The sequence below is a fragment of the Coregonus clupeaformis genome, chromosome 30 (genome assembly GCF_020615455.1).
Source record: "Coregonus clupeaformis isolate EN_2021a chromosome 30, ASM2061545v1, whole genome shotgun sequence".
Classification (NCBI taxonomy): domain Eukaryota; kingdom Metazoa; phylum Chordata; class Actinopteri; order Salmoniformes; family Salmonidae; genus Coregonus; species Coregonus clupeaformis.
Genome location: NC_059221.1, coordinates 47,921,320 through 47,938,250, shown reverse-complemented (window position 1 = coordinate 47,938,250; position 16,931 = coordinate 47,921,320). Strand labels below are relative to the sequence as shown.

Genomic DNA, 16,931 nt, shown 5'->3' with positions numbered 1-16,931 from the left:
TGTTTGCTTCCTAATGCAATGAATCCGATTGTATCATCTGTTAATATAACATCAGACTGATGGTGGTAAGGAATACCATAATAAACCTGAACCTAGAGAAATATAGTTATGTATTACCTCCCATCGCTAGAGGGCAACATGCAGATTTTAAACAGAGTTACTCATCAAACTCATCAAAGGAAGAGGTCTCTAGGAAACCAAAGGAAGCTTTTCCACACTACGGTGAGTTCAGGTAAACAGTCAGAATTTCGGTGTTTTATCGTGGATGTAGTCAGTATAGTTTTACCATAAAGTGACCTTTCACTCATCAAGATAAAAGAGGTTGAGGATCAGGCGCGCAGTATCGAAGTAGGCTAGCTAGCTACTTCAATTGATATGAAATGTGTGCATCACCACGCAATGTCGCCCGTGACGCGTTTATGCGCGAGGCCAGTACAATCCAATTATTGCCATTCAAGCCAGTGAAACCCAGCTAACCCAATTCGAGCCAACCCAATTGGGTCTGTGTGTCCTGGACAGGTAGCCTCTCTCCATCTCTCAGGTCTTGGGTATGGGGATGCGGTTGCAGCCTCAGTGTCTGCAGCTGGAGTCCGTACTGCAGACAGTGAGTGTCCTGGAGGCAGTGATCGGGAGGAGCTTTGGTCCTGATGGGGGACAGGTGCTGTTCACACGGGACACGGGACAACCCATCTATTTTTTTGATTACCTAGACCTACCATTTGGTTTTGAGGTATTGAAACCAAACCATATGATTTGAATGAAATGTACTTTAATAAACATGAAAAGGTGAATGTAAGAAGTGCTCATCATTTCAAATAGGCTACATGTCATATTAAACAGCATATAAACACTCTAAATAGGGCAGCAGCCAGATATGGAGCCTAAGAAGAAATGAAAATGAAATATTTAGGATATATTACAATTATTTCAAGGCTATAGCCTAAAAAGAAATGCATTTGCGAGTGCAACACACTAGGCAGGTAGGGAGTCAGGGACATTAAGCTTTCAGCATTTAAACAACAGTAGCTAAAGCAAGGGGCTATAGCAGCACACAAGTAGACTACAAATGCATGCTGGGCTAGGCATGCCCTGAGCTCGTGAAGTGAGCGCTGCTGGAGTGCTATTGGAGCGAAATTGGAGAGGGCGAGAAGGACGATGCTCCAGCCTTTGGGAATCTCGCTCTGCACTCCAGTCCACTTGGGCACGCTCCAGCTCTGCTCCGCTCACATACTCTGACACAAACACACACATACATACATATACACCAGTGGAGGCTGCTGAGGGGAGGACGGCTCATAATAATGGCTGAAACTGAGCAAATGGAATTGCATCAAACACTTGGAAACCATATGTTTGATGTATTTGATACCATTCCACTGATTCCGCTCCAGGCATTACCACGAGGTCGTCGTTCCCAATTAAGGTCCCACCAACCTCCTGTGATATATACACACTTTCATGCTTACAGTAGTTTGAGAAATCTCAATCTCTGTGTGTGTGTAAGATGGTGGTGGAGTGTGTGCGGAGACACAGCTCGGTGACAGGAGACGGCTCCAAGACCTTCGTCCTGCTGCTCGCCTCATTGCTACGGGAGATACAGAAACACCCCGAAAAGCCCCCGGGAAGGCGCAGGCGCCAAGCGTTTGGCTGAAGCTCTGCTTGTCTTTGGATTGGATGAGCTCAGTGATGTCATCACTGTTGGAGTGGCTCCACATGGCTTTCAGACACACACAACCCAGGACAAACAGACACACACACTCTCTGCCGCCTACTCAGTGCTTTCCTTCACACCCGGATCAGCCCTACTCATGCTGAAATCATCAGCCAACTGACCTGTGAGCTGCTCTCCGATTGGAGCTGCCATGGCGACTTCGTTAACGAACACTTCCCTGCTCTGCACACAGCAGTATCAGGCTTCCCTATTGGCTGTTCCCATCTGCTGGAAGGCCAGGTCATACATGCAGATTTCTCTACACCACTCCCACTCCGCGGCCATGGACCAATCAGGGCCCTAGTGGTGACGGAACCCCTGGAACCCAGCCTGCTGATTGGTGGAACTGTGCTGGAGCTGGGTGGGGTTAATAGAGGGATAGAAAGTGTGTGTGTGAGGTCAGGGCGGGGGTTAGAGAGTGAGTGTGTCATCCTACAGCATCTAGGAGTGTCTCTGCTCCTCTCATCAGTCAGACAGTCGGAGGCCATCCTGGCTGCAGCGGGGAGGTACGGGGTGTGTGTGTTAGAGTGTGTGTGTGAAGAAGACCTCAACTTCTTCTCTCTGCTCAGCGGAGCCCAGCCTGTCTCAGACTGGGCCGTGATTGGACAGGAACATGTTGCTACGGTTACCTTCTGCCGGCCGCTGGTGCTGGGAGCTCACAGGTATGGTAACAGGATAGTTACACGCACAAACACACACTCACACACACACACTATTCTAATTATGTGGTTTTCTCTCTCTCCCAGGTTCGTCAATGTTGGGTTTCCTAAGCCAGAGGACAGGGGCAGAACCCACAGTCTGGTTGTGTGTGGACTGACAGAGGGCCAGACGGAACAGAGTGTGTGTGCTGTACGAGATGCTCTACACATGCTGCATACTACCTGGGGGCCCACACACAGGACTAGAGCTACAGACAGAACCGCTTACACACACACAGACACACACACAGACACAAACACACGCACAGACGTGATGGAGCCTTGTCGTGTCCTTTCCGTGGGCGGGACCTTTAAGTTCCTGTTACACCACACCCTCCTACAGCACACACACGCAAACAAAGACACGCACACTCCGTCAAACACAGACACACACACTCTGTCACACTTGGACACCTCTGCCATCTCGGGGATGCTAGCGGAGGCTCTACTGAGTGTGCCCAGACAGATCTACTCCCACAATCCTCGGCGCTACCTGGAGGCTCACGCACACACTCTCAGCTGCATACGTAAACATGGTAACTCTCCCGACACGCCGGAGACGAGTGCTGTTCTGGCAGCGGATGGTTCTAATATGGTTCAGGCTGACACTGGGTCAGGGTCTATGTCTGGGTCAGGATCTGGGTCAGGGGTAAAGGTGGTGTCGGTTGGGTCAAGCTCTGGCTCTAGTTCTGGTGTGGAGTCAGTGTCCTGTAAGTATCAACTGATCCTGGCTGTTCTACAGTGCCTCAGGAGTCTACTGTCTGTGGACACTGTACTACACACTAATACCTCACACACCTGTCAGAGAGAAGAGGAGGAGGATGACGACTGAGAACTCAGACTTGAATTCCTTAGTGTTTTTGTTTCATGGTTCATCCAAATGTTTTGTTTTCACTTCTTGAAAAAGTAATCTATTTGTGTAGTATGTCTATGTATATGAATTTGCATGTTAATAAATCAGATTTTTATTTGATGAAATAGGAGTATGGTTATATTACATTGTTACAGCGACTGAACAGACTGTGTCCTTCATCGCCTCTCCTTAGCTCCAATGTAGAGGAGAAATCACAATGCCCAACCCACCCTTTTTCTATCTTTCTTATTCATTAACTTCTAAGGAGGTCAGTTGCTGTATTTAGGTATCAATTAAACATTGAATCTCCTTGTGAAATAAAGATTCACAGTGTAGGCCTACATAGGACAATTTTTATGCAAAAGGCAAGTATTATGCTAGACTGTCAGTATGAAAATGAATGCACTCTTAACTGTAAGTCGCTCTGGATAAGAGCGTCTGCTAAATGACTAAAAATGTTAAAAAATATATATGCATTAATAAATATTGGGAATAATGTACTGATGTGAATTTTGAGAATGGTAAAATCACAGTTTCTAAACATTCTGTATTGTCTGGTAAAATGATGCTATCATGAGATTGAGTAGTGACTGATCTGCTCACTGTTCAATTTCTCTAGATGGGTGGTTGTCATGGATACCTGGGTCACATGTGTGGGTTTCCTGAAGCCAGCAGTAAAATGATGCTAGCTAGGTAGCAAGCATTTTTACTGGCATTTTCATTCAGTTGACATCAAAAGGCGGTAGCTAAGTTAGCAAGCTCTAACTAGCTACAGATGAATAGAAGTTGAGAATGGATATAACGTTAACAACATTTGTAGCAAAACGCTGTGTTTGTGGAATAATTTTTCAAGTGAGCTGTCAACCCTTACAAGCCTGAGCTAGAATATAATTTTTTATATTCAGAAAAAGCCACCGGTATTTTTATTTGCCTGACTCTTCAAAGACTGATTAGAAATGAGTATTGAAATCCCAGACGGACTGACGGAGCTGTTGCAAAGCTTTACAGTGGAAGTGTTGAGGAATCAGCCAGGAGACCTTCTGGACTTTGCCTTGCAGTATTTCATCCAATTGAAGGAGAATCAGACAGAAGCCGCCTTTGACAATGCCCGCAATTCGGCTAACGGTCGACCTGGTGCTGGTGGCAATGTTAGCCGTGGAAGGGCGGTCAATTTTGCCGAGGAGGCCATGCAAATTGATTCAGAAAATGAAGAAGATGATGATGAGGAGGAGGAATTCGTAGGTAGCTAACCTCACCGTTCTGATAGAAAAGTCAGTAATGCTTGTGGTGCTGCTAACCTTGATAGCTAGCTAACGACGTTAGCGTAGCAGCCACTGAGACAGTCAAGCTCACTAACGTTATGCTACTAGCTAGTCAGCCAAGCTAACTAACGTTATCTACTGACCATTTGACAATTAATCTCTCGTGACAACTTTCGCGAGAATTTTACTTCTGAGTAACAGAGATTATCTGACCATTAATGGGAAAAGGAGGCAGATGCCAGGCCAAGAAAAGGCAAATGAACTCCCATCTCAAAGGGAAATAGCTATCTACTGGTAGCTACCATCCCAAAACCTTGAGTAACCCCCATTGTTTACCTTCGCCAGTGGAGTGGAAATCATTTTCTGAAAGTGTCTGGTTAGCCACAGTGGCTATCCTGAACTGTGTGAGCATCAGTAACTAGCTAGATTAATTGCCATGTTAGTTAGCTAGCTGAAAACAATCAACAGTGATTATAGGTTAAGACTGTTAAGCTAGAACCTTGTTACATGGTTATATCATAGTAAATACGCCTCATCTTCATTTAACTTTTTTTAAATTAGCTCCAGTGATCAACAGATTCTTGAGAAGAACTTCAGGTAAGAAGGTTTGATATTCTAGCTATGTCATCTAGTAATATTGTAGCTAACGAACTCTGGTTTGGTTGTCCTTTGTATTTTGCATCTGCAAAAATACCCACTTTTCCAGTGCTTTCTACAGACAGTGACAGGAAATGACTTCAGAAGTGTGCGTTTGATGGGAATCATGATATCCTCTCTGTGGCTGGGACTATTGATCCAGTCAGAGCAGCAATTGCAGTTGTCATCACTATCACATTGTTAATAGTACTGTAGCAGGATCACACAACTGTCTGTCAGCTAGCCAGAGGGTTTTCAATGCACACAATACTCAAGTATCAGGAGCAGTCTAGAGTTCAGCTTGTTCACCTATAGAGACATTACAGGCTTAAACAATGCTGGGTGACATGGATTACACTGCAGATTATGTGACCACCTGGGTTTGGTGTGGTTGGAATCACTCTTAGAATCCTGAGTGAAATCTGAACGAGGCACTCAAGTGTAATGTGATGACTCTTGTTCCTCTCCACAGTGTGTGCTGAAGCATTTAACCCTGAGGAGGAGGAGGACAAAGAGCCCAGGGTAAGATCACTTATCCTTCATCACTTAGGTGTTGACCTCTAACCTTTAACCTCTAGTTAGCTAATGATGTGATGCCACTAGACCACTGTAAACCATTTGTTGATCACAACTGGTTTAGGTTGAACGTTTGTGTATTTATCAGGAACTAAAGAACATTTCAGCATAAGAAGTCAGATGCTGAGTAAAACAGGGTGGGAAGGAGATTAGATGACTCTCTGTACCTGAACCTGATACAGTAGCTATAATAATACATGCTAATTATGGCTCTGCTCTGCTCTCGTCCAGATCACCCATCCTAAAACCGACGAGCAGAGGCACAGACTACAGGAGGCCTGCAAAGACATTCTGCTGTTCAAAAACCTAGACCCGGTAAAGTGAAGTGGGGTGGAAAGACTATATATTAAACAAATGCATTGAGGAAAAGTCAACAAATACTGTATATGGATGGATGCTGCTGTGTGCCGTGTCACTGAAATATCGCTGTGTTTGTGTTAACAGGAGCAGATGTCCCAGGTACTGGATGCAATGTTTGAGATGCCAGTGGAGGCTGGCGAACACATTATAGACCAGGATGACGATGGGGACAACTTCTATGTTATCGAAAGGTAGGACTTCAGATTCATCAAAACACTGTAAACAGACTAGACAGTCTATACAGCACTTTTTGAGACCAGGGCCCATATCCACAAAGCATCTCAGAGTAGAAGTGCTGATCTATAATCAGTTTGGCCTTTTAGATCATAGTGAATATAATTATATGGACAGATCCTTGATCAGCACTCCTACTCTGAAATGCTATACTGGCAATGATGGGTCTGAAATGGCATCCTATTTCCTGTATTATGCACTACTATTGGCCAGAGTTGGGTGCGATATTAGATTTTCCCATATAATAAATACTTATCCAATTCATTAATTTATCATTATGGTGTTGCCTTCTTTCCCAGAGGGACCTTTGACATCCTGATGAAAGCAGACAGGGTGGAGCGTGTGGTGGGTTCCTATGACAACCAGGGCAGTTTTGGCGAGCTGGCCCTGATGTACAACACCCCCAGGGCTGCCACCATCATCGCCACCTCTGTTGGAGCCCTCTGGTGCATGGTAGGTTTAAGTCTTTAGGGTGAACCAGTGGATTGTACTGTAGCTGAAATGGATGAGAGGAGGTGTAGGTAGCCTGTTACATACTGTAGGTTTGAATGGGAGACTATGCCCCCCGGTAGATTGTGGAGTGAATTACAGAAGTGATGCCTAAAGCAAAACATGCCAACATGCCCTGGGTTGTCTGAAGGCATCAGCCGACTCTCTTGAAATCATAATCTTAACCATTACGGGACAAAACGGTAAAACTGACCCTAGATGAGTGTTAAAGCAACTTGGTTACTGGAGTAACCATGTAATGCGGTGTTTGGTTGAAATGATCTGAGGCCTGTGATGTTGTATGTACTCCAGGACCGACCGACGTTCAGGAGGATCATAGTAAAGAACAACCACAAGAAGAGGAAGATGTACGAGGCTTTCATCGAGTCACTGCCCCTGCTCACATCCCTACAGGTAACAACTGTGATCTCTATAGGTTGTTATCAGTAAACCTCTCAGTAAGGTGCAGAACGTTCGATTTGCCTGCTGGGGAGCAAGTAGACCCCCAGCTCCGCTAAAACCATTGACAACTGCGTGCCATTTTCAAGGGATTGTCAAATAAATTACCACTATTTGATTGAAAAATAATCAGCTCCTGAAGAACAAGTCAGAACTACTAATTTGGGATTATTCCATGCAAAACTGGAACATCTTGGAGAGTGATGCTGACTGAGTGACGATAATGCATTAATAGCACAGTTCTAACACTTTGCATTCTATAGTATATACAATGTATAATGATATACACCATAAGCACCTATAACTACAGTACAAGCGTGTTTATCTCCATCTGTAGAGTATTGTAACAGCTATCACAACTGTTCTCTCTTGTCCTGACAGGTCTCTGAGAGGATGTGTGTGGTGGATGTTCTATCCTCCAAGATCTACACTGATGGAGAACAGATTATAGCTCAGGTAATTCTCTTTCTTATTAGCCCTGTATTTGGAGAAAGTCCATGTAAAATGTTAGAGGTGCTACTCAAATGACTAACTGTTGCTGTTCTTCCAGGGGGCCACAGCTAACTGTTTCTACATAGTAGAATCTGGTCAAGTACGAATAACAATGAATACGAACAAGGTAAGCCTACTCTATGCTTCTGGATGCTCTACTGTTATTGGAACTGTTGATACGTATTCATGCACATGTTAATACATGTCTGGAGTTAGTGTTGACAGGTTAAAATGAGCCGAAAGCACTGTTACCGAGCATGTCAATGATACAGTTTGTCCTATGGAAACCGCTGTATGTCCTGTATTGTCTGACTGTCTTTCCCCCCAGTTGAAAAAGGAGGACGGAGAAGGGGTGGAAGAGGATGTGGAGATTGCCATGTGCACCAGGGGACAATACTTTGGAGAGCTGGCTCTGGTCACCAACAAGCCCCGGGCTGCTTCAGCGTACGCTGTAGGAAACGTCAAGTGTCTAGGTAAGTAGCTAATGACTGCAATCAGTTGGAGGAGCACTGCACTCCAGGAATTGTCTCATGCTCAATACTCATGCTCTCTAGTCTAGATTATATCCAATAGCCTTGCTACATTAGCTGCAGCTGTTGTGGTTGTCCTTGTGTTTTTGTGTGTGTTTGGTTGTGTGTGTGTGTGCGTCTGCATCTGTTTGTGTCTGTCTGTGTTTTTGTCTATGTTTGCGTCTGTGTGTGTGTCTACGTGTGTGTTTGTGTGTGTGGTGTTTGTGTGTTCTAGTGATGGATGTGCAGGCGTTTGAGCGCCTGCTGGGCCCCTGCATGGACATCATGAAGAGGAACATCGTCAACTACGACGAGCAGCTGGCCGCGCTGTTCGGAAGTGACACTGACATTCACAACAACGACACCGCATCATAGAATACACTCGGCATAGACAGCTGAGACTCTCCTGAGGGGCCAAATACCCCTGGTACTGATCTGCTTTATTATCAGTCTGCTTTAACACATATCACACACTATGTTAATATTACAGCATTAGCAATCAGACCATTTTAGATAGATAGAGGTTTGTTCATACTGCAAACTTAGACTTCATATGAGATTAATCACATTTGTATAGTTTTAGTATTTTGTATGATACATGAACATAGTGGTGTTTGTTAATGGCCTTCAGATTCATTCCTGGCCTTATATCCAAATGGTACATATTAAGACACACTTTTATCAGGTTTGTCTAATAGATAAACTACGTTATGGCTTTTGATTCAAAATGCAACATTGGGGTCATCTATTGTCCAGCATTTAACCTTCCCTCACAGAAAAACACTTTAAAAAGATGTTGGTATTTTCTTTGTTGCCTATAAATGTTACCACAAGCATATGAATTAATAATGAAATAAGATTACATCTGTTGTTTCTTATCTCCCAGATGTATTAGCTACTTTTTAGATTAACATTTTAGTCTGGACAATTTATGTCATATGAAAACAACCTTTTTTTCCAGCACAAAAAAGCAACATAGAGCTGGTAGTAATATATTTCAGTGTACCTTTAATTTGTAGTTGGCAATTTATTTTGGATTAAATTGAACAACGCATATTGTACTTGAAGTTTGTAATTGTGCTATAATCCTGGGATAAGCATTTATGATCTAGTTGGTAAAGAGCATTTGTAGCCAATCATTTATTAAACTACCGTTTTATATTTGTTAAATCAAATGGGACATTGACATGACTTGGTGCTCAGTAGCTAAAAAAGGCAGTATTTCCTGACAAATCCATATGTAAAGTTGGTCTAAACAGAACCAATGAATGAATGGACTGTGTTGCTTACTTCATTTCTTTACTAGTTATTGTGTTATAAGCTGTTAATAAGTTGTCAGAGGTTGTTTCTTTGATAGTGTCTTTTCCCATGTGATTTCTGATGTATCAGTGGGTGTTTTGGAGAGCTGATTTTGAGCTGTTCACGGTTATGATGGAGCTCTTTGGTCTAAGAGCTTCACTGCCTGTATTGTAATGATTCCCTCAATATTTCCAAACAGGTCAAATAGACAGGGTGTCTTTATAGGGAAATATCAGATAGGGAAATTCTCTTAGCATTTTGCATATTGCTGCTAGACTTCGGTACATAGTTTCTTTGGTACAGTCCTTTAAAAAGAAACGTCTTCTTTGTTTTTGTAATTCAACGCACTGCTCTCCTTAATAGCTTAGTACCGTATTTGCCTTTTTGAACCAGAGATTTCATAAGTGTCATAATTTTAACCTGCCAATACATTGTCAGATAGATGTTCAACCTCCAATGCAAGTAAATCTCTAAACCAGTTTTATCAGTCAACTGAAAGGATTTATCTTGCCTACCTCTGCACATAATTACCTATGCCAACAACAGGTATCTGCCATTCCTTGTTTCATGGTGTTAATGTTAGTGTTCTGTGTGTGAAAACAGAGTTCAATTTCATATTTGTTTTAAGGGTCCACTCCGGCACTTGCTTTGCAGTTTCCCCTTTGTCTTGTAATGTTGTTTACAATACGCCTAATTTCCTGAGTATTTTCAGTATCTTAACTGTTATTTGAATTTCCATTGCAATAAACTTCGGTTTTGTATAAATAATTGACCATTTGCATCTTTTACTGTTGGAAAACTTTTAAAAAACTCATCTGGTGTGTAAATTACACAGGTAAAAGCAAACAGCAAATGCATGCATGTTTACAAACCTTTATCAAAGACAGTCTGTGCCTTTATTTTTGACTGTCTTTGTCAGTCCCTGAAATTGTAGTCAAAACTGTTACCAAACCTGATACAGTATAAAAACTACAATTGCTAGTTGCACAGCTGATTGAAGTCGTCCAATTAGAGCCATCTGAGAAATGAGGGACATGGATTACAGCCAAGAGGAACAGCGCAAACAAATATGTGGGTGTATTTACTTATTGAATAACCAATTAACAAGAGAGAAGCAAAAAAAGAATAATATTAATCTCTCGCACTTCTCGCTGATGGCGACTGTTTTGGTGAGTTGTAAAGAAAGTTTATTAGAAATACAGTAGACAAAGGGTTTAGTTCAATGAAATTAAGAAATAAATAGCAGAATCTTACAGACACATAGAAAAAAGCCGAATTTTACATTGCCTCCTCCAGTTTCGAATGACATGTCAGATCGCATACAAATGTCATTGTTGGCATTTCGTTTTTTTACCAGCTTGAGCAAGAGACGAATGTATAGCCTCTTTCATTCTTTCATTTCATTGTATACAAATATTGACATTTGCTCCTCGTGACATGTTTTACTATTTTCTGCATATTGCAGTACAAGGTCCAATACTTGTCGTCGATTTTTAAACAGTTTTCTGTCGAGCTCGACACTTCTGTATTTTGACAAAGCCTTGGCCAAACTTGCGTTTGCCAAATCAATGGGATCGTATATTACTATGTAAGTATTTCGTTGTAAACCAAATCACTCGGCAGTAATAAAGTTTGCTGTCAATGCAGCCGCCGGGTAGAACTATTTGTGAGATATTTTAGTGATTTTAAACTTATGTGAGTGAGTTATCGTCCTTTCACGGTATTGAATGAATGAGCTCAAATGCGCATGCGCGATGTCCTGAACATTTATAAACAAGGCCTGCATCACATGATACTGTTGCGAAATCGAGAGGAAAAAGTTTTCTCAAATTTTACTCATGATGGTACATTGTTTATACAATTATATGAGTGTTTTTTGTTGTTGTTGACAAATGGCATAGGCGTATTTTGTTCTGCCATAACCCTCCCTTCCTCATCTCACCCCTTCTTTTCCCACTTCAACCCTACTTTCCAATGTTGTACACCAAGGTACACTGTCCCGCGAAACTCTCGTAAAATTATCCTGTTGTCCCGCATTTGGGTATTTTAAATGTGTTCACCCTAGTTATAAATAACAGTTGTATTGTGTTCACATTCAATAACTTTGTTAATAAAACGTTAATGAATTAATGGATGGTGTGTGTGTGTGTTTGTGTCCAGTTAGATGACCTAAAGAAGCATTATAACATGGTGTGGGAAGTTAAGAGTCCTCTGAGCAGCAGCAGTAGTATGTTGGATATCACAGGGCCAGGGCCAGGGCCAGGGCCAGAGGCAGGTAGAGACCAGGGCTTGGACCTGCTCCAGTGTGAAGAACACCTGCCTTCCTCCCCCGGATGCCCCACCAGTGGCAGCCACATGGAATACGGTAATAATAAGCCAATGTCATGTTTATGATGTGATTATAGATGTGTAATGTAGGCTATGCTTTATACAGGTAAATATTATGGTAAATCATTACGATACTTTAAAATTATAAATCACCTTTTATACATCATTTTGCAGCCAAAGCAGAGTGATACAAGTTCATGATTTACTGTGAAACATCATGCTTTTAGATCTCTGTTCATTCTAACTATTCTATTTATATATTTAACCCCTTAAAGGAACTCAGATCATTCTAGTTATTATGTTTCTATAATTTCCCCTTAGATGACCTTCCGGAGCTGCAGGAGGTGGAGGAGGACCAGACAGCCCCCGTCATGTTTCAGGTGGGGGCGGGGGTGTCCCATCAGGAACGTGATGGACACACAAACACTCACACGGCCGGTCCCCCGGACACACACTGGCTCACACAGCTAGCTCACATCGCCACGGGCCCCCAGAGTCCTCTGCTACAGGGCTCCACTCAAGTCGTCAGGTAGGGCTGTTACTGTACCGCATACACACACACACACACACACACACACACACACACACACACACACACACACACACACACACACACACACACACACACACACACACACACACACACACACAACACACACACACACCTGCTCCCCTTTTAATACTTCATAACTGTTCATTTCTAACTACCACAGGTCAACTCCTGTTCACGTCTTTGGCCCCAGTAGTAACCTCCATTCCTACGCCCGGCCTCCCCACACCCAGCCTCCCCTGATTTCCAGCAGCCTGCCTTCTAGAGGCCAACACAGGGAGCGTAGCAGGCAAGTCAGGGTAAGATCTGTTATGCTACACTACATGGACCAGTGCAGCAAACACAGCACTGCTTTTACTGAGAATATCAAGTCAATTTCAAGTCGATCGTCTTTCCCCATGTATTAGGAAATATGGAGTTGTTTGAGAATACAAGTGGAAGTTAGCTAGTTAACTAATTGATCCTGCTTTGGTGATAATGCCCTCTGGTCTCTCTCCTCTCTACAGGTCAGTAGTGAGTGTGAGTCTGCTGTGTCCTGTCACTCCTCTGTGTCTGATGACGAGGACATGGGCTGGAGCCACTCCTGGCCCCCTACTGCCTGGCACTGCTTCCTCAAAGGTACATATATATACATAATAATATAGGTACGCCACCCATTTCACAAAAATGGATCGCTCCTACAGTGAGTCACGTAGCCGTGGCTTGCTCTATAAAGCAGGCAGACAGGCATCGAGGCATTCAGTTACTGTTCAATTGAATGTTAGAATGGGCAAAATGTGTGTGGCATGATCGTCGGTGCCAGGTGTACCAGATCCAGTTTCTCAGAAACGGCCGCCCTCCTGGGCTTTTCACGCACAACAGTGTCTAGGGTTTACAGAGAATGGTGCAACAAACACAAAACATCCAGTCAGCGGCAGCCCTGATGGCGAAAACAGCTCGTTGATGAGAGAGGTCGAAGGAGAATGGCAAGAATCGTGCAAGCTAACATGCGGCCACAAACAGACAAATAATGACGCAGTAAAACAGTGGTGTGCAGAACCTGCATCTTGGAACACACAACTCGTCGATGCTTGTCACAGATGGGCTATTGCAGCAGACGACCACACCAGGTTCCACTCCTATCAGATAAAAACAAGAGGAAGTGGCTCCAGTGGGCACGTGATCACACTGGACAATTGAGGAGTGGCACGACGACTCCCAGTTCCTGTTGTGTCATGCTGATGGCAGAGTCAGGATTTGGCGTAAGCAGCATGAGTCCATGGACCCATCCTACCTGGTGTCAACGGTACAGGCTGGTTGTGTACTGGTGTGGGGAATGTTTTTGTGGGACACGTTAGGTCCCTTGATACCAACTGAGCATTGAACGTTTCCGACACCTTGTAGAACCCATGCCCCGAAGAATTCAGGCTGTTCTGGAGGCAAAGGGGGGGTCCGACCCGGTACCTCCTGAGTGGCGCAGTGGTCTAAGGCACTGCATCGCAGTGCTAACTGTGCCACTAGAAATCCTGGTTCGAATCCAGGCTCTGTCGCAGCCGGCCGCGACCGGGAGACTCATGGGCGGCGCACAATTGGCCCAGCGTCGTCCAGGGTAGGGGAGGGAATGGCCGGCAGGGATGTAGCTCAGTTGATAGAGCATGGCGTTTGCAACGACAGGGTTGTGGGTTCGATTCCCACGGGGGGCCAGTATAAAAAAATAAAATAAAAATGTATTCACTAACTGTAAGTCGCTCTGGATAAGAGCGTCTGCTAAATGACTAAAATGTAGATGGGTGTACCTAATAAACTGGCCACTGAGTGTATACGTTTATGTGATCACTTCCGGCCCCGAATGCCTGACCTTGTTGTGTAATGATCATTAATCCATTATCTATACATTTCTTCCTGTGTCCTCAGGCACTCGTCTGCGGTTCCATAAGGATTCTAGTGTGGAGTGGCAGGATGCTGAGGAACTGGTGTCAGATGAACACTCAGACGATGAGTCAGAGGCAATATCCCACCCCCTGAAGGTACATACTCATTTAGAGGCAATACCACATCCTCCTAGCTCAGTGGACTAATGCATTCCTGAGTAACACAGATGAACTGAAATTCTTTAATATGTTGTCCTATCATCTCCTATCTCCCTGTGAGCCCCTTGTGAGTACAGTTCCCCATCACTAACCCTGTTGTGTCTTGTCCTCAGGGCTATGGTCGTGAGGGCCTGAGGCTGGTGACCCACACAGAGAGCCGGGCGTTCGGCCAGTCCGTCTTCAAGCTGACCTTTGACCCAGGTGCCTGTGGGGAGTGGCTTCTGTCCGCTGAGTGTAAGCTGGACCACCCGTTCTACGTCAGAAACAAAGGTAGGAGGCCTGGGTGTGTGTAATGTGTGTGTAATGTGTGTGATGTGTGTGTAACATATGCATAAGGTGTGTGTGTAACGTGTGTTTTTATAACGTGTGTATGTTCCTGTGGCAGGCTGGTCATCGTTCTACCCCAGTCTGACCGTGGTGCAGTATGGGATCCCGTGCTATGAGTTGATGGTGGGAGACGTGTGTCTGCCTCCTGGACACAGAGATGCCGTCCACACTGACGACTCCCTGGTGTTTGACACATTCAGGAGGTAAAACCCCTGAGCATTAGCTCAATATCGATAGTAGTGTCCATTCTGTAGTTTACAACGCATGTGTGACACACTGGATTTGAACCGTGGCTCAAGACTGTGTTAGCCCCAGTCTCAGTGTGTGACTCTTCTTTGTGTTCCTGTGTTTTTCACATCAGTTATGACTTCACTCCCCTGGACTCGTCGGCGGTGTACGTTCTGAGCAGTATGGCCCGGCAGCGTAGGACCTCCCAGTCCTGCGGGGGCGCCGTCAGCCCCAACCAAGACACACACCGCAACAAGCCAATTAAGAGCCAGCCAGACTTGGGAGCAGCCGGCGGGGCATCGCCCACAAAGTGCAAGCGGCCAATGAATGCATTCATGCTATTCGCAAAGAAGTTCAGGTTGGAGTACACCCAGATGTACCCTGGGAAGGACAACAGGTGTGTGTGTGCGCGTTTGTGTGTACAAACAAATCAAAAAATTCACTGGACTACTCAATCAAGTAAATATAACACATTATTGTGTGTGTGTGTGTGTGTGTGTGTGTGTGTGTGTGTGTGTGTGTGTGCTACCCTCAGAGCGATCAGTGTGATCCTGGGAGAGAAGTGGAAGAAGATGCGAGGAGAGGAGAGGAGGATGTACACCATGGAGGCCAAGGCTCTGGCTGACGAGCAGAAGAGACTCAACCCTGACTGCTGGAAACGCAAGAGAACCAACTCAGTGAGGAGAGGACACACACACATATCCTATGAAGCCTCTAGCATGGTGTTACTTTCAATATTAGCCCCTTGGAACTGTTCCTAACCTTTCCTCTCTCTTTATCTTGTTCTCCATTACAGGGTTCCCAGGGGAACTAAGAGTCGCAGACACACGAGAGGGATGAGGCAGATGACTGGAGAAAAGAGAGGGAGGCGATGGAGGGGAGGACAAACAGAGAAGAGGGGTGTATGGGGGGAGGCAGTACACGCTCAAACCAGCTACCACTCCTGAGCTGAGGAAGACGCGTGCACACGAGCACACACACACACACACACTTTAGAGCCAGCTACACTTCCTGTGACGTTACTCTACTGTGATTAGGTGTATGCTTGCTTTCTAAACAAACAGAGAATCATGTAAGAAAAAATAAACATATATATACAGTACCAGTCAAAAGTCTGGACACACCTACTCATTCAAGGGTTTTTCTTTATTTTTACTATTTTCTACATTGTAGAATAATAGTGAAGACATCAATAATAATAATATAATATGCCATTTAGCAGACGCTTTTATCCAAAGCGACTTACAGTCATGCGTGCATACATTTTTGTGTATCAAAACTATGAAATAACATATATGGAATCATGTAGTAACCAAAAAAGCGTTAAACAAATCAAAATATATTTTAGTAGCCACCATTTGCCTTGATGACAGCTTTGTACATTCTTGGCATTCTCTCAACCAACTTCATGCGGAATGCTTTTCCAACAGTCTTGAAGGAATTCCCACATATGCTGAGCACTTGTTGGCTTCTTTTCCTTCACTCTGCGGTTCAACTCATCCCAAACCATCTCAATTGGGTTGAGGTCTGGTGATTGTGGAGGCCAGGTCATCTGATGCAGCACTCCATCTTCCTTCTTGGTCAAATAGCCCTTACACAGCCTGGAGGTGTGTTTTGGGTCATTGTCCTGTTGAAAAACAAATGATAGACCCACTAAGCGCAAATCAGATGGGATGGCGTATCGCTGCTGAATGCTGTGGTAGCCATGCTGGTTAAGTGTGCCTTGAATTCTAAATAAATCACAGACAGTGTCACCAGCAAAGCACTCCCACACCATCACACCTCCTCCTCCATGCTTCATGGTGGGAACCACACATGCAGAAAACAACTGTTCACCTACTCTGCATCTCA

The 16,931-nt window shown here is 44.3% G+C and overlaps 3 protein-coding genes across 4 annotated transcripts; all 3 read left to right on the top strand.

Moving 5' to 3' along the window:
• The first annotated feature begins 556 nt into the window (after window positions 1-556).
• LOC123482247 (Bardet-Biedl syndrome 10 protein homolog) lies at window positions 557-3,702 on the top strand. Its single transcript, XM_045209286.1, has 4 exons — window positions 557-658; window positions 1,505-1,626; window positions 1,705-2,373; window positions 2,458-3,702. The coding sequence occupies exons 1-4, from the start codon at window positions 557-559 to the stop codon at window positions 3,239-3,241; spliced, it is 1,677 nt and encodes a 558-aa protein (XP_045065221.1). The 3' UTR covers window positions 3,242-3,702.
• A 210-nt stretch (window positions 3,703-3,912) lies between these two features.
• Window positions 3,913-10,346, top strand: LOC121546226 (cAMP-dependent protein kinase type II-beta regulatory subunit). Its single transcript, XM_041857321.1, has 11 exons — window positions 3,913-4,504; window positions 5,086-5,121; window positions 5,633-5,682; window positions 5,968-6,051; window positions 6,181-6,287; window positions 6,630-6,783; window positions 7,132-7,233; window positions 7,660-7,734; window positions 7,829-7,897; window positions 8,099-8,243; window positions 8,515-10,346. The coding sequence occupies exons 1-11, from the start codon at window positions 4,219-4,221 to the stop codon at window positions 8,652-8,654; spliced, it is 1,248 nt and encodes a 415-aa protein (XP_041713255.1). The 5' UTR covers window positions 3,913-4,218; the 3' UTR covers window positions 8,655-10,346.
• A 353-nt stretch (window positions 10,347-10,699) lies between these two features.
• Window positions 10,700-16,226, top strand: LOC121546833 (HMG box-containing protein 1). 2 transcript variants are annotated; one of them, XM_041858076.2, is made up of 11 exons: window positions 10,700-10,747; window positions 11,739-11,943; window positions 12,228-12,435; window positions 12,620-12,755; window positions 12,963-13,074; window positions 14,350-14,462; window positions 14,639-14,795; window positions 14,911-15,055; window positions 15,214-15,477; window positions 15,616-15,757; window positions 15,877-16,226. In XM_041858076.2, the coding sequence occupies exons 1-11, from the start codon at window positions 10,733-10,735 to the stop codon at window positions 15,892-15,894; spliced, it is 1,515 nt and encodes a 504-aa protein (XP_041714010.1). In that variant the 5' UTR covers window positions 10,700-10,732; the 3' UTR covers window positions 15,895-16,226. The 2 variants fall into 2 exon arrangements, with proteins under 2 accessions (XP_041714010.1, XP_045065271.1); XM_045209336.1 differs by having other exon boundaries at window positions 10,704-10,747; window positions 11,743-11,943.
• Window positions 16,227-16,931: the final 705 nt, after the last annotated feature.

What these genes read in the sequence shown, in the direction of transcription:
- LOC123482247 (XM_045209286.1), top strand. Translation starts at nt 557, where the DNA reads ATGCGGTTGCAGCCTCAGTGTCTGCAGCTGGAGTCCGTACTGCAGACA. An exon ending in CCCGAAAAGCCCCCGGGAAG is followed by an intron (nt 1,627 to 1,704) that starts GCGCAGGCGCCA and finishes TCACTGTTGGAG; the next exon opens with TGGCTCCACATGGCTTTCAG. An exon ending in CTGGTGCTGGGAGCTCACAG is followed by an intron (nt 2,374 to 2,457) that starts GTATGGTAACAG and finishes TCTCTCTCCCAG; the next exon opens with GTTCGTCAATGTTGGGTTTC.
- LOC121546226 (XM_041857321.1), top strand. Translation starts at nt 4,219, where the DNA reads ATGAGTATTGAAATCCCAGACGGACTGACGGAGCTGTTGCAAAGCTTT. An exon ending in TTGGAGCCCTCTGGTGCATG is followed by an intron (nt 6,784 to 7,131) that starts GTAGGTTTAAGT and finishes TATGTACTCCAG; the next exon opens with GACCGACCGACGTTCAGGAG. An exon ending in TAACAATGAATACGAACAAG is followed by an intron (nt 7,898 to 8,098) that starts GTAAGCCTACTC and finishes CTTTCCCCCCAG; the next exon opens with TTGAAAAAGGAGGACGGAGA.
- LOC121546833 (XM_041858076.2), top strand. An exon ending in AGCGTAGCAGGCAAGTCAGG is followed by an intron (nt 12,756 to 12,962) that starts GTAAGATCTGTT and finishes TCCTCTCTACAG; the next exon opens with GTCAGTAGTGAGTGTGAGTC. An exon ending in TACCCTGGGAAGGACAACAG is followed by an intron (nt 15,478 to 15,615) that starts GTGTGTGTGTGC and finishes TGCTACCCTCAG; the next exon opens with AGCGATCAGTGTGATCCTGG.